A 23874-nucleotide genomic window follows, 5' to 3' on the forward strand; every position below is an offset into this window, starting at 1 on the left:
ATCACACAATAGATGCTAATAATGTCACAATATGGCAACATGTGGTGTAAAGTCTGTAGATTATGATAGTGCAGTCATTTTTTTACATTGTTGGAATCTTAACAATAGGTTGCTCTCGACTTTCATTGTGGCCTGCTTGGCTGTTAATAGAACATGTTTAAAAAGAAAATACCATAATTACATTGAAGGAACACACACACACACACACACACACACACACACACACACACACACACAGAGAGAGAGAGAGAGAGAGAGAGAGAGAGAGAGAGAGAGAGAGAGAGAGAGAGAGAGAGAGATTTGGGTGCACCGAAAATTAGAGACACACCACACTGGTGCCATTCCAGAATTAGTTGCAGAGGGTACAAATAAACTCAGTAAGAAAAGGGCTCCCTTTGAGGCCATGCAGTCCAGGATATAAGTTCTGAAGGTTACCTTGAGTCTGGCCTTAGACGACTGAAGGTTGAAAAGTTGCTATTCTGACACAAGATGTTTTCACATAGTTTCGGGAATTTTAATTTTTTGGAAATAATTTTATTTGTTCAGCTACATTAATGTTTTGTCCTTCAAAGTAGTTCTCATTAGATATTTACACTTATGCCAGTACTCCTTCCAATCCCTGAAACACCCCTTGAACTCACTCTTTCAAATAGTACACAGCTCATTTAATGATGCACTTTTAAACTCGTATAAGCTCGTAAAATGTTGGCCCTTTAAGGTCCTCTTTATTTTTGGAAACAGGAAAAAAGTCACTCAGGGCCTTATCTGGTGAATATGGAGGATGGGGCATCAGTACAGTGGGTTGTTTTTTTTTTTTTTTTTTTTTTTTGTCAAAATTTCATGAGCAAGCAATGAAGTGGGTACAGATGCATTATCACGATGCAAATATTCACATTTCACTACACTTGCTGAGTTTTTTTCAGTCTTGGTGATCCAGAATTCCTCCACTGGGGCAATTGAGTCACAGTTCTTATGTCTTACCCTGTACACCCATGTCTCGTCTCTTCTTATGACGCATTTCAGTAGTTATGCATCATTCTTGACTTCATTTAGCAATGCCAGAGCAACTTCCATTTGCTGATGTTTTCGCTCAAAACGCACCTTCTTTTGCACAAATTTTTCTGTTCTACATTTTATATCCAACACATCCGAAAAGATTTTGTGGCATGCGCCTGAAGATGGTACTGTCTGAAAGCAGTAACCAATCATCAAAATAAATTGTGGCTATAGACTAAAACATACTTTTGCAAGTTGTTGATGTGCTGCAGCATCCAGAACATTTGTCATAGTCTACTACTTCACGGCCATCTAGGAAACAACTACTCGTAAACCCATTTTATTCCCAACAGAATCACCAAAAGCAATATTCTGCATTTCTAAATCTTTGTTATTATTCCATTTTTATAGCAAAATTGACTGAACATTCTCTGATGCATTTTTAAAACAAATCAATAATTGGCACTTGTAGGCAGACACATTTAACCTTCTTGACAGCTGACCACAGACTAAACATCCAATGTGGTTACCAGTGTAAAAATACATTTCAGCCTTATTTACCAACACGGCAATAATAAATCATGCAAATCAGACAAATACTATCTGTGAAAATACAAAATTTTTGATACCTTTTGAACACATCTCATATGTTCATTTAGTGATAAAGTCTGGTACTTTCCTTGACAGGGCATAGTGTCATGGATATAGAGGATTTATGAATCTCTCTCTCTCTCTCTCTCTCTCTCTCTCTCTCTGCGTGTGTGTGTGTGTGTGTGAGAGTGTGTGTGTGTGTGTGTGTGTGTGTGTGTGGACTGTTGTTGTTTTCTATATTTTATGTAGATATGGCACACATTGGCCCTATTTTGAACCATAATGGTGATCACTTCAGACTGGGAAACAAGTAGTGGCTTTTGACATCGTGACCTCAAAGATCTGCAAATCTTGAACTATTTGTCACTATAGTAGTTTTCTTGGAGAAGGAAAGGAATGACTTTATGTCACCTGTAATAGTGAAACCATGTATCATTAGGAAATAACTATAAAAAGTGGAAATCAGATTTTTGTAATAAAAGTTGTAGAAAAGTTTGTATTACAATGATCTGACTTTTTAAGAGTGACACACACAATAAAAAAGTGAAGACTGGCTGTAGCTAAGATATGAGGACAATTGGCAGAGGTGTAGCTCATTGTAAATGGGTTCCATAATGTGCTAATATAATAACCTAATATAATAACTGGTACTGAAAACTGGTATCATTAGTGAAGCCTGAAGAGTTTTGCAAAAATATAGCCATTGTATAACTGCTTTATTCTATACCAATTATGAACAGCCGGTTACCATCACATATGTTAAAAGCTGCTTTGTTTAGTGGTTCTTATTTCTTGTGAATATTTGCTTACTGTTCTTTCTTCATAATGTATGTTTTTCCTGTTAGATGTGCTGCTTTCTGCTGGATATATTGAATTTATCACTGATAATTTATTTTTATCTCATATATTGCCTTTATTTCCTTTCAATCTCCACAGAGCCTAATCTTCTTAGCCATACAGCCCATTCAGTGTCAAGGAAGGGTGTAAAGAAACGCGACCTGAGTGATGTTGAACTTAGAGAAATTTTGTCAGATTTGTTGCCACTGGTACGTATGGACCATGTACTGCCTCCAAGTAGTGAAGTACTTAGCCAAGCAATCAGACGGGGCCTTGTAAGCACGCCACCCAGTCACATGATAGGAGATGAAAGAGAGAACTTGCGCCTAAACGCATGGATACGATGTGGGAAGAATAATGGACTTTTTGTTCGGCCTCGTCTGTTCATGCCATATTATGAAGAAATAAAGGCACAGCTTGATGATCATATGCTACAGGAGGTAGAATTACTTCGAATACGAAGAGCTCGATATGCCCCTGACATTCCTGATACGCTGTACATGGTGGAGGAGAAACCTCGACCAATGGGTGCAGCTGGTGTTGATGTTCTAGCTGCAGCACTTCCAGGTATGGGCAATGTTCCACATTTCATCTTTAAAAGCTGTTGTTTAAAATAACAGCAAAAGAATATATGGTTGAGGAGAAGCAGATTACAAAGCCATTATCTGAAAATGGTTACTAGATTTCACAGTTATTTTTATTACACATATAGTAAGGATTAAATGTATATTTCTAAATGTAATAACTTTTTGCATTGAAATTGTTTACTTGAGGTACTTACTGTTTTTATCTTCAACATTTATACATATCTTTAAAAATTTGCCCTTTTGCAGATGCTGCCACCATGACAGCTATGTTAAAAAGGGAGCAGAAGTTAAGACAGTCTCCAAGCTGCCAAAGAGCCATTGCCTTGCCATTATCTAATCGCCAAGAAATCAATAAACAATTAAGACTTCGTGTTGTAAGAGAGTTCAACTTGCCAGATGCTGTCTCTGATTTGCTAGAGGTAAAAATACATTTATGATTTCACCATTTAAAAAAAAATTAAATGATGGGTTAAAATAAAAACAATTATGTGTTTTTACTTGGCATGTAATATGTAATTGAGAAACAGATACTATTGTAAGTGGTATTGATTTTGTATTTTAAATAACAGAACAAGATTATATGGTTGAGGAGAAGTAGATTACAAAGCAATGTAAATTAATAGGGATAGAGGAAGAAACATGGAATAATAATAATAATAATAATAATAATAATAATCTTATTAAAATGATGAAGCAGTAATTCTGTTTATCAATCAGATAATGTCTGCAAAGGAAAAAAAAAGCAATAGTATAGTATATTCACTGGTAGCAAGTTTATGTTTGTTGCTCCATTGTCATGTTCTTAAAAACAAAACAGAACTGTGTAGGATTTGATGATTAGTGGAGGGATTAGCTATGATCTGTATAGTAGAATTATTATTAAGTGAAAAGGTTCAGGCAACATATGGAACTCATGGATTTAGGGTATAATAGAAAATTATGCATTGGTTTATTCAAGATATGAAGGAGAAGGATATTGCAACAATGAATTGGTTTCTCCCTGTTTAGAAGGTGAGAAAATAGTTTGTGGATGCAGTCAGTTCCTCAGTGCACCCAATAGTAGAAATGTGGTAGTTGCTTAAATATGTACCTGTTGCCCAATGATATCTGGGTTCCCATGAATTATTATTATTATTTTTTGGTTATAAATAGTTTTAAAACAGAAATGTATAAAATGTTTGTGCTGCTTTTATATGTTATGTTATTTTGTGGCTGCTTTTATTTGCACTGCTGTGATATTCACTAGCACTGTGTCTTAAAGCATGATAATTTCACATGGTTAGACTGCTACATATCTGTGGATGCAACTGCGTTATAAGTTGTTGGTAGTTCTGGTATGTGGTGAAGTTCTCAATCATTCGATCGAAAGATGAAATAGACATTTTGTTAGAATGTCAGTTATTCCTATTTTGAAACCTTTTTAATGTACACTGATGAGCCAAAACATTATGACCACCTTCTTAGTAGCATATTGATCCACCTTTGGAATGCAGTGCAACAGTGATTCTGCCTTGCATTGATTCAACAAGTCCTTGGCAAGTTTTTGCAGGTATGTGGCATCAGATACCTAGGCACAGGTCTCACAATTAAGATTAATTTATGAGCTGGTGGTTTGTGTCCATGGTGCTGGTGTCCAATAGCATCCCAGATGTGCGTCATTGGTTCCAGAGCAGGTGAATTTAGTGTACAAGATGCCAACATGAAATCAGTATAATGCTACACAAACTACTGTGGCATAATTATCTTGCTGGAAGATGCCATTGCATTTGAGGATGACATCAGTCATGAAGGGATGCAGGTGGTCTATAATAATGTTCATGTAGTTCACAGCTGTCATGGTATTTATGATTACTACCCCAGGCCCCAAGGACATCTACGTGAATATCCTCCATGGTGTAATACTGCTTCCACTGTCCTGCGTCCATAGCAAGGTGCATGTTTCAGGCAGCCGTCTGGAAATGATTGTCAATCTGGTGTAAAGTATATGTGATTCGTATGCCCAGGTGACTGGTGACCATTAATCCATGATCCAATATTGTTGATTCCTTGTGCATTGCAGTCATAATGGACAATGTTGGATCAACATGGGAACAGGGGGGAGTCATCTGCAGCAAAGCCTCATGTTCAGCTATGTACACTGAATGGTGTGTTCAAAACTCTTGTACCTGCACAAGCATTGTACACTGCCATCAGAGCTGCCACAGAGTGAGCAAGTCTCCGGCTCCTCCATTCTGTGACTTGTGACTAGGCATGTATGTCCACCACCTTGTCACCTACTCTTGATTTCACTGTCCGTCGAGTGGAAGTAGATGTTCAAGACCATAGCATGCAAACACCCAACCAGCTTCACCATTTCCAAAAGGCTGATACCCCAGCAACATGCCTTGATAATCTGTCCTCTGTGCATGTCAGTTATGTCTGGGGATTTCCTCATTTGCTGCTCATACTGTCACTAGAATGATTCCCAATTTGTTTTTGTTCCTCTTAGATACTTTCCTTACTGATTTCTGTGCATGCGGTGCCAAGGCAGTGGTCATAATGTTATGGCTCATCAGTGTAAGACAAATTACAAATTAAATAACATATCTTCTTCCTGAAAGTTTGTCAGAAAAATGGCTGTAAGAATGCCTGTACAGATAGAATCAATGTAAGGTGGTACACAGGATATCAATGTGACCTGTTGATACTGACTCAACCAGTAGTGATGAACGCCCTCAGAAGAATTGAGTATGAGCATATTTCTTGCACAAGTAATTGCCAAACTTCAGTATTGTTGCTCATACATTGTAGAGAATCTCCTCAACTTGAATATCATACCTGACATTCCAAAGCAAAACTTCTATTTATCAGATAATGACATACAAATATCCTTTGCAGTGCTGTACTACAAAGACTATTGAGACATCAGTGATGTGAGAAAGTTTTGCGTATAGTGTAGGACCCAAAGACTGCTTGTGTAACATTTTTGTCCACATTGTGTTAATGACATCATTTGATTTCATTAGTCCATGAAAATTATCTAATGTTCTTTAAAATCAATGAGAATATTCCTGCAAATTCTTCCTTCCACTAATACAAGGATTAACATATAATCCTGCAATATTCTCTCTCTCTCTCTCTCTCTCTCTCTCTCTCTCTCTCTCTCTCTTGAATCGTCTTCTTGCCATTTAATGATTCATAGCAATCTATTATTTAACTTTGTTTATGTAAAATTGGCATTTTACTTACCTCTACCATACTCCTAAAACTATTAAAATTTCACTTCTATATTTCTGCATCAAAGTCAGCATCAATTTTTGTAATAACGCAACTACTTGTTCATTATAGGATTGTCCTACAGCGCACTATTTTTGTACGATTGTTGTGATATACAGCCTCTGCCCAGAAAGTTTGATGAATAATGTCACATGCTCACAGTGGTAAGAGTTACCAGATCCCACACCAGACAAGTCAAGACATGGCTGAACAAGTTCCCCAGCAGCAGTACTGCAAGTGTCCTTCTCGTGTGGAAAAAGACTGAGCAAGGTAGTGCAGTGGTTAGCACACAGGGCGATGGTTCAAACCCATGTCTAGACATACACATTTTGATTTTCTGTGATTTCCGTAAATTGCTTAAAACAAATGCCGAGATGGTTGCTTTGAAAGGGCACGGCTAATTTCCTTCTCCGTCTTCCCTAATCCGAGCTTGTGCTCAATCTCTAATGATTTCATCATCAATAGGATGTTAAACAATAATCTCCATCTCATGTAAATTGCATGGTTTAGAGTGAAGGTGTATTGCACACAGTCAGAACACAAAATGGATCAGTGAACGAATATGCTATTTTGTTTCAAACTTGAAAAATCAGTTAGTCTCTTGAAATGCTGATAATAGTTTATGAAGAATGTACTGTCACCTTGAAGTGTATTTGACTGGTTTAAGTGGTTCCGAGAAGGGCAAGACACCTTCGAAGACAACCACTGAGCTGACTGGCCTGCAACTGTTTGCACCATGGAGAGTGTACTGGAAGTAAAGAAACTCTTGTCCCAGGATTGTCATGTGACAGCACGAATGATGGACAACAAAGTGGGAATGGTGCCCACCTCAAAGTGATGCTAGCTTTGGTCCTGACCTTTTCCCCACACCTTGATGCCATAAAAAATGCAACTTCAATAACACCTGTGGAGACATCATCAACATGGTGGGTAGAGACCCAAATTTCCTGAAAACCATCATCGTGAGCAACAAGACCTGGTGTGTGAGGTACGATTCCAAAGGTAAGTGACATAGTATAAAGTGGTGGGGTTATAAAATTGCCAAAAAGCAAGAAGGAACATAGTGAAAGATCCCACCTCAGGATAATGCTTGCCGTGTTCTTCGAATCTGAGTGTCTCATTCATAAAAAAAAAAAAAGCCTCCTGGTGGGCAGCATGTTACATGCTGCTATATGTATGGAAATACAAAAATGTCTGCTGTAACAGATAAAATGGGTATGCACCCGTACACCAAACAAGATGAATTGATCCCTTTCCATGAAAGTACCTGGGCGCACACTGTCTTTCTGGTACAGTAGTTCCTGACCGTTAGGGGTGTAGTCACTCAATAACCCACTCTACTCCCCTGACTTGTCTGCCCCAGATTTTTTTTTCTCACTTGTAAAATTGAAATCTGTGCAGAAAGTTAAGAGGTTCGGACATTATGTTATGACCCAACTGAAGTCTATCTGTAAGGACCCCAGATTGCACGAAGGGTTTCCGTGACTTGTACAGCTGTTACCAGAAGAGCATTATCATCGATGGGGTTTACTTCGAAGGACAGAAACTGCTGTCTCAGGTAACTCGACAATCTGTTTGTGATATAGCCACATTCACCGAACTTTCTCAACAGAGGTTGTATATTATTCTTCAACACTGAAATTAATTTTTGTTTTGCCATACATCCTCCCTTTTCACCAAGGGCAAACCTGTGACATTTTTTTATTATTATTGACTAATAGAAATTGAAATAATTGTATTACTGGAGTTCTTACAGATGTTACTCTTTTATTATTAAAACTTTTTAAGAGACAAAAATTTAACATGGAGATATATTTCTTAATTTCATATGTAATTGGCAGAAGTGACAAGCAAAATAGAGTATTGTGTGTGTGTATTGTATCTTATAAGTGCTGAAATGAATCGGAATCAAAGCTTCCACTCTGCAGCTGTGTCTAAATTGAAAGTGACCTTACATCACAAAATACAAAGGTCCAGGTTTGAGTCCTGGAGAGCCCAAGCATTTTAACTTTTGAGGAAAATTCATTGCTGTGAGCAATTAAGACATGCATGTTTTCATGTTGGAAATCATTTACCTGTAAAGAAAGGAAAAGATTTCTGTTAAAGAGTACTGGATCAAAGATTTTTTTTACCATGGGCACCTCCTGTTATTTTCTGGGAGGAGGTGGATATTTTTACAGATCTGCAGCCATATGTAAAACATTTACGTATACATCTATACCCTGCAAGCCACCTCCTGGTGTGCGGAAGATGGTACTTTGTGTACCAGTGTCACTTCCCCCCTTTCCTGTTCCAGCTGCAAATATTTTGCAGGAAGAAGCCTGTGTGTAGGCTCTAATCCCTCTAATTTATCTTCATGATCTTTTCATAAGATATATGTAGGAGGAAGGAATGTATTTGTTGACTATTCTTGGAACGTTTTAACATGAAACCGCACCTTATTGCAGAATGCTTTGCTTGCAGCAAAGTTGATTAATCATCTCTGTGATGCCTTCATTCTTACTAAATGTAGGTGTGGTTTATTAAAATACAGTACAATTAACATAGAAAACAAATGTTTTAATATGATTTTGTTATATACTCATAACTACTCTTCTTTTATCATGAACATAATTTTCTGTTGTTAATCAGTGATGTAAAAGGATATAAATCACGAAAACTTTAGAGTAAAAAGTTAGAAATTGTTTGTAGAGAAAACTAATATACTAAGAGCTGTGTATGTATTTTTGAGCAGTTTTTTGCCAGTAATTCATAATGTTGGTAACTTTGCTGATAAATATTTGCAATGATTTCATTGAACTTTCCTTTGTCTGAAATTTCCAGACAGCAGCTTGTTATTGTGCTCAGGAAGAAGAGGAAGATGTTGCTATGGACGGAGAACCAGTTAAGGCACCTGTTGGAAATAAACAGCCAGTATGCTCTCCTGGGATACCACCAAATTTTGGCCGGAATATGACCTTCCCACGTGGTCACACAAGTTATTCACAGCGCCACGAGTTGCCAGCCATTGTCACGGAGGGTGATGCTTATAGGAGTCACGGAGAGGTAATTTCAACAATATGTTCTTTCTTCTTCTTATAAGACTTTACTCATGTAAAAGAGACACTTTAGCATTTGATACTTAGATGTTCCTTCTTCAGAGAAGAAACAGGGACTAGTGATTGGTTGATGTTGGAAAGTGTCGAGGGTAGATCACTAGGACCCTGGGTGGAGAGGGATGCCATCTGTTGTGTGGAGAGGAGAGACAAAGATGATGGAGATTATGTCAGAGAGGGTAGGTGGTGACATAGTGCAGTGCTAAGCACTGTGCTGGCTTCAGACAGAAGATGACAGATGGGGCAGAGTGAGACATAATGATGAATTATAGAAGAAGAGAAATGAAAAGTTGAATGACTAGTGCAACCAAGAAGTGGTATGAGAAGAGGAAAAGAGTGTGGGAAGAAAACGTCAAGAGTGAGTGAATGGGGGGGGGGGGAGAACTGAAAATAGAAATAAATAATTCAGTAAATGATCTGTGACTCACCCAGACTTCAGACAGGTAGCATTAAGTATGCACAGCTGAATGACTTGGGCGACATGGTGGGTATTTTATTTACAGGTCACATGATAGAGTTATGATTTAAGTTTATAGAGAACAACATTAGGAAAGTGTAACTTAAATGATTTATGCAGTGCTCGCTAGGAAAGTTTTCAGGTGGCACAACTGTTGTGTTCTATATTTAATTGGCGTTCGGAATGACATCTTGTGCCAAAAGTGGAAGCTGCGAGCTACCAGGCGTCCTGGTCTGCCCTGAATCAGTGTATATGTTAATGAAAACTGTACCAAAATCCCTACAGTAGTTCCTAATAAGATTATCCTTCACATACAGAAAGAAAAGCATGTTGGGGGGACTTTAACGTAGAAAGGGTATACTTAGAAGTATAGCTTCAGGTAATAATAATTTTATGTGGCTCTGTGGCCTGGATGATATTGACTTGACTCAGGAAGATGTGCGTGTAGCACAAAATGTGCAAAACCCAGAACAGAAAGCAATAACAGCTCAGATAAATGTTGTCTTAGTGAGAGTGTAGAACCACACCTATTGCGAGGAGTGGTGAAGGTGAAATGCTCTCGTTCATCCAGTAACAGCCTAGGCTGCGAGTTCTGCCATTCACTATTAGATGACAAAAATATTGTATTCTCAGCAGTGATTAATTCATTATAGTTCGGCCAGTTGCATGGAATATTCATAAATTACATACACAAACCGTCCTTGTAAATCAGTCTACCTATTAGTAAAAACCATATAAAAATCGCTACAGTAGTTCCTGAGATTAGCCCAAGCAAACAGGCAAAAGCAAGCTGGAGACTTCATTTTATATATAGAGAGAATATTTTACCATTGAGAAAATAAGGTCCGTGAGGTGTTTGGAGGGGGGAGCTGATGTTAATGGAAGTAAGTCCAGGAGGGTGGTGATGAGAGAATGTTGCAGGAAAAGTTCCAGTATTCCAAGTTAAAGTAAACTAATACTGGGCAAGAGGATTCAAATGGTCTTTGTGGTGTAACAAGCACTAAGGTCACTTGAGTTCTCTTGTAAAGCAAGCTCAGCCACTAGATACTGGGTATTCTGAAGGACGGCACTTTTTTTATATTCATTCATTTGTTCAGCTTAGAGGTACCTCTTCATATATAAAAAGTTGTGCAGTAAATCCATCTTAGTGGTTAAATAACATGAACTGTTTCACCTGGTGCTCTTCTTTTGACGAGTCAGGGTTTTGGAAAGAATGACATTTCAGTTGTTAAGGGGATAATACAAAATTTATTTGTGTCTGTCAATTCTTTGCCATCAGCTTTATTAGTTGTACATATAGTACCTGTTAGTGCCATAATGGAAATTCGTGCCAGAACAGGACTCGAATCCAGATTTCTCTCTTAGTGCAAGAGGTCACCTTAACCGATTTGGTTATCTGTGCACCCTGCTCGAACTAACCCAAACCTCCACACATCACATTGTGGACATCCTTATGCCTTAGTCTCCTATAGTCACCACCTGATGCTCGGCAACATTATTAATTGGATTGCTGCCCAGGGAGAATGAGACTGAGGAATCGAGACCACTGCTGTTATCACTGTATACCCATCTGGGCTTGTAATACTTCACTCGCATGTTTGAAAGAACAGACAGTTTGCAGTCAGAGCAGAAATCTCAAATTATTTCATGTAGCTGTGGATCGTCAATAATGTCTGTTCTTTCAGACATGCAAATGAAGTATTACAAGCCTCATCGGGTATATGACAATAACAACAGTGGTCCCGACTCATCATAGTCTCATTCTGCCTGTGCAGAAATCAAATTGATAATGTTGGTGGGCATTCGGTGATGCATGATGGGTGTAGGGAACTGTGACATCAGGATGTAGACTATGTGACATATGGAGGTTTGGATCAGTCCAGCATGCACAGATAGCTGAAGATGTTTGTACAACAGATCGTGATAAGCAGTCAATTGGCACAGATTTTTTTATGTCACTAATAGGTAGCACACTTGTATCTAATACTTCAGTATCCTTTAGCTGAGTAATGTGACTGCCAGTGTTGAGATACACACTTTGTAGTAACAACTGTTTATTAACATGACTAAACTGTGTACAGGTTCTGAGAACCAATGTTCACGTGACCCAGTGACAGAAATGTTGTCCTTGACAGTGTCTAACATGTGCGGACTAGGACAAAGCCCATAAACATTGAAGTTGCGAGGAATAGAGAGGATAAGTAATGACACAGTCCCTCTGTGCTGGGAGCTTGTAGATAGCCCACTGATGAGCAGCAAGTTACTGTAATGACATGGTCCCACAAGGTAATGAGCTCGTGGGCAGTCATGTGTGGATACTTTGAAGTGTTCCCCTTGGCAGTGGCTGACAGAAGTGCAGTGTCATACAGGGCTCACAGCAAGGGCTAAACAACACGTTTGTAGGACGGTGGCGGCAGCAGCAGAGGCAGCAACAGCAGGTGTTGGGTTTTTATTGGAGACTTGTAGCAGCTGTCAATTGGTCGGAGAATGGATCATAACTGGCTCTTGATGGGTGGAGTGTCGACCTAACTAGGCGTGTACGGAAGAGTGCATGCGTAGTGTCACCTAGACACATGATTGTGCAGATGCGAGTAAGTGTCCAAGACTTCAGCACTATGCACCATGACCTGGTTGCCCTGTAGTGGCATGTCTTGCACTTCCAGTTGCCGTGGCTGGTGCCAGAGTCTGTACAGTAAACAGCTCAGCAACTCTTCTGTGAACAAAAGTCTTCCAAGGTGATGTGGGGGCCATACCTGATTTGCAAAATGTATGTGTAGGTATGGTGGTCAAATACGTATGGGCAAAGCCTTGCATGTACTGCAAATATAACTAGTGTCAAAGAACTTAGTCAGTGAATAAGCTTTGGGTTTGTGCAGCTGTGGATCATCAATAATGTCTCATCCATCAGATGTGCAAGTAAAATATTAATGAGATGTTTGTTGATTGTTTAAATAGTTTTTAAAATGGTTTATTGGCTGGTACAAACACAAATTTCAACAAAAAATATAATTTTCTGTCATTACTGGCCTATCTACAGATTGTAAAAGGAAGCAATTAATTGTGAGCACATTGAGAAAACCACAGTGGTAGTGTCAGATTGTAGATCCACACTGATGATGCTGTGTCATCCGAACAAGACACAGCCAAGGCAAAAGCACCAGAGGTGCAAAGGTTCAAGCTGGTGTCAGTGCTGTAGAGACTCAATACTTGCGCGAGTTCCACCAGCACCACAGGCAGTGCTGAGGATAAAGATATCGACTTCGCCATGGCCAGTTGCTGGCCAAGTACAATCCGCCAATGACCAGATGATAATGAGCAGAAGCCTACTTGGAAGATAGAAGAGTGCTCTCGCACACTTGGCTATAGATCATCGTCCAGTGCAACTTAAGACAGGGAACGTCATTAGTGAACTCTTAGAATTGATCAGACGGTTGTTTTAAATTGCATTTGCTATGTAATGTGAAGTTTACCTATGATTATTTGCACTTAGCCATTGAGGGCCTCTTTTGTGTTATATTAAAAATAGTGTTGCAGGCTTCTTATTTGTCGAGATGCAAAGATAAGTAATCCTTTAAACTCATTTCTGTGAATTTGTTACTAATTTGTTGGAGTGTTGTAAAACCTTCATTCTCCTAACCCGTTACCTGGCCCTGGCTCATAGCTCTGTAATAGCGGCAAGGACAAACTGTCCTAGTGGTGTACTGCACCAGAAGCCGTTTCACAAACTCTGCCTACTGTAAGAGCAGTGGCAACTCGGCCTCCACAGCAGTAGCAATAAGGCCTTTACAAAACTGGTGACAAGGGTTTGCAAAAAGCAATGTGGTTTTCTCAGTGTGTTTGTGATTGAACTATTGCTTCTGCGCATATCTAGAAATTTCTTGTGGAAATTTTATGTGGTTATTTGTGACGACAATAAACCATTTTACAAAGATGTAGGATGTACCAGTGATGGGACTAATTTAAATGGTAGTGGGTTTCTGTATGGGCCAGGTTCTACAGTGGGGAAGATTGCAGGTGTAGGAACTTTGAGGAAGGGATAATACTTTGGGAATGTCAAATGGTTTGAAAAGGATGTTGCAGAGGTTAGGAGGGCAGTGGTAGGAAACAGTGGATGGAGTTGGAATAAATTCCAAGACGGGTAATTTTATTTCAGAAATAAGAAAATAATCACTTTGGCAAAGATAGTGAGTAGTGAGGCATTCAAGGCCTGAATAGTGCTGGATATTATTTTTATTTATTATTATTATATAATTATTATTATATAATTTATGGTGTTTACCACCATTAGGGATATGTGCAGCAGGTCACACAGTTCTAGCTGCTTGCCGTGATGGGGTAGGCGGGCAGCCATGATTCAGTCTACTGAAGTATGTTGCATGAGCTACTGTCAATCTTGCCATGCTGCTTAATGGATTTTGACTCTGCGTTGTACTTGGCCTTTCATGTTCTCATTACTTGCATTCATTCAGTACTCTACTCTTGATGAACTTGGCTTCATATATGGAGTACATGTTTGTATTGGGAGCAGATAGAATATAGACGTGAGCCTCACCAAGAAGGTCAGAGTGCTTTGGATTTGGAAAAGTGTCTTGGTGGATTGCAATTGGGAAATGGAGTTAAGCTGCTGCAGGGAATAGTGTTCTCTTTTACAGTAAATCCAGACTACAAATATGTCTTCAATAAAGACAGTTAGCACAGTTTCTGGATGTTGAGGGATGCTTCAACTGTGCAACAAATGACATGGTTGGAATAGGATGAAGCCATTCTGGTTCCAATATGGTGATAAAGACATTTTCACGTTGGCATTGGGAGAGGAATTTCTGAGGATGAGAAGCTGTGTGTATGCAGGGATGTCAGTGTGGAGCAAGGTCGTCTCAGTTGGGATGAGGAAAGTTTCAGGTAGGACAGATGTGGGAAATGATTTGACCTGTTGCAGGAAGTGGTTGGTGTCTTTTAAGTAGTTAAGTAAATTAAAGTGTTTCAAAGCTCATGCAGTCATTCTTTCTGTGCAACATTTATGACAATTTTTTTTTTGGGGGGGGGGGGGGGGGGGGGGAGTTGTGCAAAGAACACCCACAGCCACATATCTTAAGGTGGATTGTAGATATGGGATGGGAGACTATGTCATGGGTTTTAGGTGGTGGTCTACCAGAGCTGAGATGAGTTCAGTTGGAACTTTGAAGCCTGTTGCAAGGTGATAACTACAGCAACAATTCACACGTAAGTGCCTTGCAGAGAGTTCATCAAACCACTTTCACTCTATTTCTCTATCGTTCCACTGTTGAACAATGCATGGGAAAAACAAATGCTTACATTTTTCCATATGAGCTCTGATTTCACTTATTTTATTACGATGATTGTGTGTGTGTGTGTGTCAACTGAATAGTTGTGCATTCAGAGGACTGCCTTTATTTTAATGATTGCCACCTCATCCCATGTATTACATCTGTGACACTGTCTACTGTATTTCACTGTACTACCAAATATGCTGTCCTCCTTTGAACCTTATTCCTTTTAGTACTCATGTGGACAGTTTCACACTTTTCATTACTTAGGATCAATTGTCACTTTTTGCACCATGCAGATATCTTGACTAAATCATTTTGCAGTTGATTTTGATCTTCTGATAAATTTACTAGACAGCAAATGACAGCATAATCTGCAAACAGTCAAAGGGGGCTGCTCAGATTGTCTCATAAATCATTTATATAAACCAGGAACAGCAGAGAGCATATAACACTTCCTTGGGGAATGCCAAGTATCACTTCTGTTTTACTCAATGATCTTTCGTCAGTACGAACTGTGACCTTTCTGACAGGAAGTCACAAATCCAGATGCACAGCTGAAACAATACTCCATAGACACACATTTTGATTATAAACTGATGGCAGGAACGAAGTCAAAATCGTTCTGGAAATCTGAAATCAATTTGAAATCCACTTCGATTGCACTCATTACTTTGTGAGAGTAAAAAGCTAGTTGTGTTGCACAGAAGCGATATTTTATGAATCTGTGCTGGCGATGGCAGTAGATTTGTTTTCTTTGAGGTAATTCATAATGATTGAACACGGTATTTGTTCCAGAATCCTACTGCAAATCAACGTCAGTGATATTGGTCTGCAATTCAGTGGATTATTCCTGTGTCCTTGCTATTGTTTTGGTGTGATCTGTGCAACTTCCCAGTATTTAGGTGTGCGTCTTTCATCAAGCAAGCTGTTTTATATGATTCCTAAGTGTGCAAGAAAGCTAATTTGTATACAACTGGGGCCAGAATACTTGCCTTCATTAAATGATTTAAGCTGCTTTGCTACCACGAGGATATCTACTTCTAAATTAATCATGTCAGCAGCTGTTCTTGATTTGAACTCTGGAATATTTACTTCATCTTCTTTGATAAAGGACTTTTGAAAATCATGTTTAGTAACTCCATTTTAGTGGCACTGTAATTGGTAACATTACTGTTGGTATCATGCCGTGTAGGTATTGATTGTATACGGCCACTGGTGTACTTTACATATGACAAAAATCTTTTGCGATTTTCTGCGAGCTTTCGAGGCAGTTTTGTTGTGGGAATTGTTAAAAGCATCACACATTTACCCCTGCTAAATATTAAGTTTCTGTAAAACTTTGCCGATCTTGAGGATTTCACATTCATCTAAATTTGATATACTTTTTAATCGCCTCTACAAGTGTTTCTGACGTGTTTTGTGTGCCGTGACGGATATGTTCCACCTCGTATTAAATTATTTGATATAGATCTCTCAGTTACTGTTGATAGTATTTCCTTGAATTCAAGCCACATCTGGTATAAACTTAGTTCAGAAGGAATGTAGTCTGTCTCTTTGGAAGGTATCAAATAGATATATTTTACAAGTATGTTTAATGGGTTTGGATGTGATGGTATTCAGGCTCGCTACAATGACGTTGTTGTGTTTTTGTAACCATTTACAGTTCAAGTGAGCTCCCGAACAAATTGCTCAAACTAATATTCAGAGAAAACATTTATTACAATTTTGGATGAAGTTTAATGCTTACCACCTGCTTTGACCCTCAATTTTTGCTAACACATTGAAGGTAGGTTGAAGTTGGTATCAACTGTAACTGAGCAAGTGGGTACCTATTTGAGACAATACTTAAGTTTTCTTTGAATCTTTCAGAAATTGTAACATCTGAGTCAAGGGTTTGAGAAAACGAGCAAATTATTAATTTATTTCAGTTCTCAAATATAACCTCTACCCATACTAACTCACAATAACTATCTGTTTCGATTTCATTACAATATTAACTACTTTTAGCATCAACAAACATGCCAACATCAACTGTATTTAATTCATCCTTTCTGAAGATGTGAAGGTCCTTTCTAAAAATTTCAACTGACTTTATCTCCAACTAAAGCCAGCTTTCAGCCGAGATGGTAATTTTTGTACATTTTAGGAAGTATACAGAAGGTAAGTATGCTTGGACCAGGAAGCATACAGACTTCTATGGAGGCAGTTAAAATCTTTTAAGGTACTTACGGCTCTTAGAATTTTATGTTGATCATTCTGGATTCAAGGACAAAACTACATAACATAAATACATTGCTTGACACAAGAAAAGTGAAATGAAATGTTATTTCACCAGTTGATATGATATGTGATGTTACTTCAGTAACAAATAAATTGGCAGTATGAGCCCATATATCAGTATGACATTGCAATCCTCTGGTCTGGATATGTGCATTTATTTGGTTTGAAAGGGTGTCATAAAGCCATATAGTCCTCTCATGAGGCAAGCTGGCTCCTACCTATAGTGCCTGGTTCTGTTAAGTGTGATCTCAGTTTGCATAAAGTGGATGTCCATCGTATTCCGTGCAGTTGTGGCATGTCATATATTGGTCAGACTGTCAGGACCTCGAAGGACCAGTGTGTTGAGCATAAGCGTCACACACACTTAAAACAGCAAAGCAAATCAGCTAGAGTTGCCAGATTTCAGTGAGGGAAAGTAGGAACACATTTATCGACACTGGACATTTTTTAAAATAATTATGTTCACTGGACATTTTCTCCATAATACACTCAACACAATGAAGAGGAGTACCTTCCAGTTGAGCAGGCAATTCTCAACATTTTTCATTAGACAATGTTGTTGTTGTTGTTGTTGTTGTTGTTGTGGTCTTCAGTCCTGAGACTGGTTTGATCCAGCTCTCCATGCTACTCTCTCCTGTGCAAGCTTCTTCATCTCCCAGTACCTACTGCAACCTACATCCTTCTCAATCTGCTTGGTGTATTCATCTCTTGGTCTCCCTCTACGATTTTTACCCTCCACACTACCCTCCAATATTAAATTGGTGATCCCTTGATGCCTCAGAACATGTCCTACCAACCAATCCTTTCTTCTAGTCAAGTTGTGCCACAAACTTCTCTTCTCCCCAATCCTCTGCAACACCTCCTCATTAGTTATGTGATCTACCCATCTAATCTTCAGCATTCTTCTGTAGCACCACAGTTTGAAAGCTTCTATTCTCTTCTTGTCCAAACTATTTATCGTCCATGTTTCACTTCCATACATAGCTACACTCCATACAAATACTTTCAGAAACGACTTCCTGACACTTAAATCTATACTCGATGCTAACAAACTTCTCTTCTTCAGAAACGCTTTCCTCTCCATTGCCAGTCTACATTTTATATCCTCTCTACTTTGACCATCATCAGTTATTTTGCTCCCCAAATAGCAAAACTCCTTTACTACTTTAAGTGACTCATTTCCTAATCTAATTCCCTCAGCATCACCTGTCTTAATTTGACAACATTCCATTATCCTCGTTTTGCTTTTGTTGATGTTCATCTTATATCCTCCTTTCAAGACACTTTCCATTCCATTCAACTGCTCTTCCAAGTCCTTTACTGTCTCTGACAGAATTACAATGTCATTGGCGAACCTCAAAGTTTTTATTTCTTCTCCATGGATTTTAATACCTACTCCGAATTTTTCTTTTGTTTCCTTCACTGCTTGCTCAATATACAGATTGAATAACATCGGGGAGAGGCTACAACCCTGTCTCACTCCCTTCCCAACCACTGCTTCCCTTTCATGCCCCTCAAGTCTTACAACTGCCATTTGGTTTCTATACAAATTGTAAATAGCCATTCGCTCCCTGTATTTTACCCCTGCCACCTTCATAATTTGAAAGAGAGCATTCCAGTCAACATTGTCAAAAGCTTTCTCTAAGTCTACAAATGCTAGAAACGTAGGTTTGCCTTTCCTTAATCCAGCTTCTAAGATAAGTCGTAGGGTCAGTATTGCCTCACGTGTTGCAATATTTCTACGGAATCCAAACTGATCTGCCGCTAGTTCGGCTTCTACTAGTTTTTCCATTCGTCTGTAAAGAATTCGCGTTAGTATTTTGCAGCTGTGACTTATTAAACTGATAGTTCGGTAATTTTAACATCTGTCAACACCTGCTTTCTTTGGGATTGGAATTATTATGTTCTTCTTGAAGTCTGAGGGTATTTCGCCTGTCTCATACATCTTGCTCACCAGATGGTAGATTTTCGTCAGGACTGGCTCTCCCAAGGCCGTCAGTAGTTCTAATGGAATGTTGTCTACTCCTGGGGCCTCTTTTGAACTCAGGTCTTTCAGTGCTCTGTCAAACTCTTCACGCAGTATCATATCTCCCATTTCATCTTCATCTACACCCTCTTCCATTTCCATAATATTCCTCTCAAGTACATCGCCCTTGTGTAGACGCTCTATATACTCCTTCCACCTTTCTGCTTTCCCTTCATTGCTTAGAACTGGGTTTCCATTTGAGCTCTTAATATTCATACAAGTGGTTCTCTTTTCTCCAAAGATCTCTCTAATTTTCTTGTAGGCACTATCTATCTTACCCCTAGTGAGATAAGCCTCTCCATCTTTACATTTATCCTCTAGCCATCCCTGCTTAGCCATTTTGCACTGCCTGTTGATCTCATTTTTGACACGTTTGTATTCCCTTTTGCCTTCTTCATTTACTGCATTTTTATATTTTCTCCTTTCATCAATTAAATTTAATATTTCTTCTGTTACCCAAGGATTTCTATTAGCCCTTGTCTTTTTACCTACTTGAACCTCTGCTGCTTTCACTACTTCATCCCTCAAAGCTACCCATTCTTCTTCTACTGCATTTCTTTCCCCCATTCCTGTCAATTCTTCCCTTACGCTCTCCCTGAAACTCGGTATAACCTCTGGTTCTTTCAGTTTATCCAGGTCCCATCTCCTTAAATTCCCACCATTTTGCACTTTCTTCAGTTTCAATCTACAGTTCATAACCAATAGATTGTGGTCAGAGTCCACATCTGCCCCTGTAAATGTCTTACAATTTAAAATCTGGTTCCTAAATCTCTGTCTTACCATTATATAATCTATCTGATACCTTTTAGTATCTCCAGGCTTCTTCCATGTATACAACCTTCTATCATGATTCTTGAACCAAGTGTTAGCTATGATTAAGTTATGCTCTGCGCAAAATTCTACCAGGCGGCTTCCTCTTTCATTTCTTACCCCCAATCCATATTCACCTACTATGTTTCCTTCTCTCCCTTTTCCTACTACTGAATTCCAATCACCCATGACTATTAAATTTTCGTCTCCCTTCACTATCTGAATAATTTCTTTTATTTCGTCATACATTTCTTCAATTTCTTCGTCATCTGCAGATCTAGTTGGCATATAAACTTGTACTACTGTAGTAGGCGTGGGCTTCGTGTCTATCTTGGCCACAATAATGCATTCACTATGCTGTTTGTAGTAGCTTACCCGCATTCTTATTTTTTTACTCATTATTAAACCTACTCCTGAATTACCCCTATTTGATTTTGTATTTATAATCCTGTATTCTTGTTCCTCCTGCCACCGAACTTCACTAATTCTCATTATATCTAACTTTAACCTATCCATTTCCCTTTTTAAATTTTCTAACCTACCTGCCCGATTAAGGGATCTGACATTCCACGCTCCGATCTGTAGAACGTCAGTTTTCTTTCTCCTGATAACAATGTCTTCTTGAGTAGCCCCCTGCCGACATTCAGTGTTGCAAGGGATCCCAGATATGCTCAATAATGTCTGAAATGAGACTCGTCCGACCAGGCGACATGTTCCTAGCCATCAACAGTTCAGTGCTGGTATTGATTGGCCCAGGTGAGCCGTAAGTCTTTGTGTCATGCAGTCATCAAGGGTAAATGAGTGGGCCTTCGGCCCTGCAAGCCCATTTTTTTTTTGTGTTCACATGCTGACATTTGTTGATGGCCCAGCACTGAAATATGCAGCAATTTGCAGAAGGGTTGCACTTCTGCCATGCTGAATGAGTCTCCTCAGTTGTTGTTGGTCCCATCTTTTTCCAGCCCCAGAGGTGTCAGAGTTTCAAGTTTCATCAGATTCTTGATATCCACAGTACACTCATGAAATGGTCATACAGGAAAATCTGCACTTCATTGCTACCTCAGACTTGCTGTGTCCCATTGCTTGTGCGGCGACTATAACACCACATTCAAACTCTGTTAAATCTTGATAAACTGCCATTGTAGCTGCAGTAACTGATCTAACAACTGCGCCAGACACTTGTTTCTTATATAGGCATTGCCGACCACAGTTGCGTATTCTGCCTGTTTACATATCTTTGTGTTTGAATATGCATGCCTATACTAACTGCTTTGGTGCTTCTGTGTCTATGTCTGCATTCTTCCAGTTGTGTTTCTTTTTCACCTGGGATCAGGCCCTCCAACTGATCTAGCAATTGTTGCATGTTATTTCACATTATAACAAAAAAAAAAAAAAAAACAGGTCAGTTATTCTATGTTGTAACTCCATTTTTATTTTTCCCATCACGTGGTATACTTCACAAATTGTCAGTTCATTTTTTTTCTAAGTTGAGTGCACCCTTAAAAAAAAAAAAAAAAAAAAAAAAAAAACACCTTCAGTTAAGTGCAAGGAAAATTGTAGATGTAATTCCACTGAAGTAAGTTGTTTTCCTGAACCAGACACATCTATTAAGTTGTTTTTAATGAAGCTGGGCAATTGTCTACACTAGAAAAGTATGATATAATTGTAGGAAGATTTCTCAACAATCTTTCTATGGCAGGCTTTAGGCTTAAACACCTTGTTGGAACATGTCTCAACTAAGCATTGCATTCTATGTTAACAAATTTTAAAAAATCTTTCAGCTGAGATATCCTTTTAGCTGAATTTGAGAAATAGTTGAAAGTCTTAATTACTAACATTTCGATATCTATTGACATAGTGATCATACCAGATTTACAGTAATTATGGACTATATGTGCACAGCAGTTTGATTTCACTGTATCATGATTTTCCTTTTGTAAGTAAACGTGAAGAGAGATCTCTTCCCATAGTTTGCATTTGTGTTGTCAGCAGTAAAACTTTAAACCCGGAACAAATTCAACTCGTATTTTGGAATCCTTTTCAAGATCTGCTCAGCCATTGCAGATGTAGATTCATCAGAGTCCTCATAGAAATCTAGAATACTGTGGGACACACCTGCTTGCACATCAAGATACCTTACACCCAAATAGGATAGTACTTTTGATTAACCTTTGTTGGAAGTGTCAAATCCCACACCAAAAAACTTGTTATTCTTCAACTTCTGAGTTAAATTATTGACGCTATTTGGTCTCAGAACACCAGTAAGGAATGTCCCACATTTTGTTTTACCACACATGGTTTTGTTCACAATTGTCAAATCTGGGAATAACTGAGAAGATATTTTTACATTGCAGTCAGTGCTGGCATAGCTAAGATAATGTTTAACTGTGTGAAAAGTGAGTTTAAGCTCAGGTGCTGTTATCTGAAAATGAAGAACAAAGCACTAATAATAATAACATCTTTTTATAATTGGCTAAATAGATTATTACTTTGAAAATTAGAGATGTTGAAATTAGTGTGAACCTACTACATACCTTGTCTGCTTCAACAGAGTCCATCTTGTAGAGACTTTTTATCAGTGTGGTTGATGCCGAACATCAGTTATGCCACCATGTAAAATCAAAAATCCCTCTCCATCTTTTCCAATACATAAGGTACACCTTGCTTTATATACATTTTCTGGAACTGGCCGCAATTCTGGAATTCTTTTTCCCAAACTGAATGATACACATGCAGTTTTTTATTCCATTGTGTGCTGGTTTTGAATATCTAATTTTCTTTTTGTGGGATTTGTCACAGTCCCATCCAGTTTGAACACACTACTTCCACAAAGAAATAAGTTCTAAAACATTAAATATACAATGGCTTGCATAAAGTGTTGAATTTGCTCCTGAAATGAACGAAACAATGTGCCTCGTTGCATGGAGTGGAAGTACAGCTTGTTCAGAAAAAGAAGAAAAATTCTTATTGGGGTGTGGCATTGGGAGAGCAAGCCACACTTCCATCATACAGTGCTATTGCTACACTCGCAGTCGCAATTTATGCCCAAGCAAGGCTCCAGTCAGAATTGATAGTTCCATGTTGAGTGATGGTGCTTTTTTGCTCCTAATTCCATATCATAGACAATTAGAAATTGAAAAGAGCCAGTAATAAAACATATATTGTGGCAATAAAAAGAGCACATCCCAACAATTTACTTTGCAATGGCAACAAGACAAGGTTCTGTGTTGGATCGCTGAGGTTGACAGCGACCGACATAAAACGTGAGCAGGCCTAAGTTGGTTGACTTCTGCCGAGCAATAACTAGGCATGACTCGTTGATCTGTTTGTTAATATACTGCACACAATGCAGTTCTGATTCTGATGTCACATCAGTCTCGTTCTCAGTCCCAACTACCATCACATGTGCACCCTAGCATGTAGATCGTAATATGCAATGTAAAATTTGGTACTGAAAGATTAAAAAATATAAGTCATTATACCTCGTGTTCAAAAGCGGAATGTTTGGCATATGGTTAAAGGTTTGCACCGAGCCCAGAACAAAATGGGATGATTCCGTATTGTTCTGGCTAAAACTGTATGTCTGGCAACCCTTAAATCAGGTATTGTAAAACACGGTCTTGCACCCATCATCTTATGGAATATGACAGTGTGG

General features: G+C 38.7%; 1 protein-coding gene across 1 annotated transcript in view; it reads left to right on the plus strand.

Moving 5' to 3' along the window:
• The window catches only part of LOC126297659 (BTB/POZ domain-containing protein 7), a 70849-nt gene that overhangs the window by 34320 nt on the left and 12655 nt on the right, over positions 1–23874 (plus strand). The window contains exons 6-8 of the mRNA XM_049988743.1: positions 2524–2991; positions 3258–3430; positions 9090–9311. Of these exons, the coding sequence (XP_049844700.1) occupies positions 2524–2991; positions 3258–3430; positions 9090–9311 (863 nt within the window). The remainder of the gene's footprint in view (positions 1–2523; positions 2992–3257; positions 3431–9089; positions 9312–23874) is intronic.

Source organism: Schistocerca gregaria, chromosome X, assembly GCF_023897955.1.
Source record: "Schistocerca gregaria isolate iqSchGreg1 chromosome X, iqSchGreg1.2, whole genome shotgun sequence".
NCBI lineage: Eukaryota > Metazoa > Arthropoda > Insecta > Orthoptera > Acrididae > Schistocerca > Schistocerca gregaria.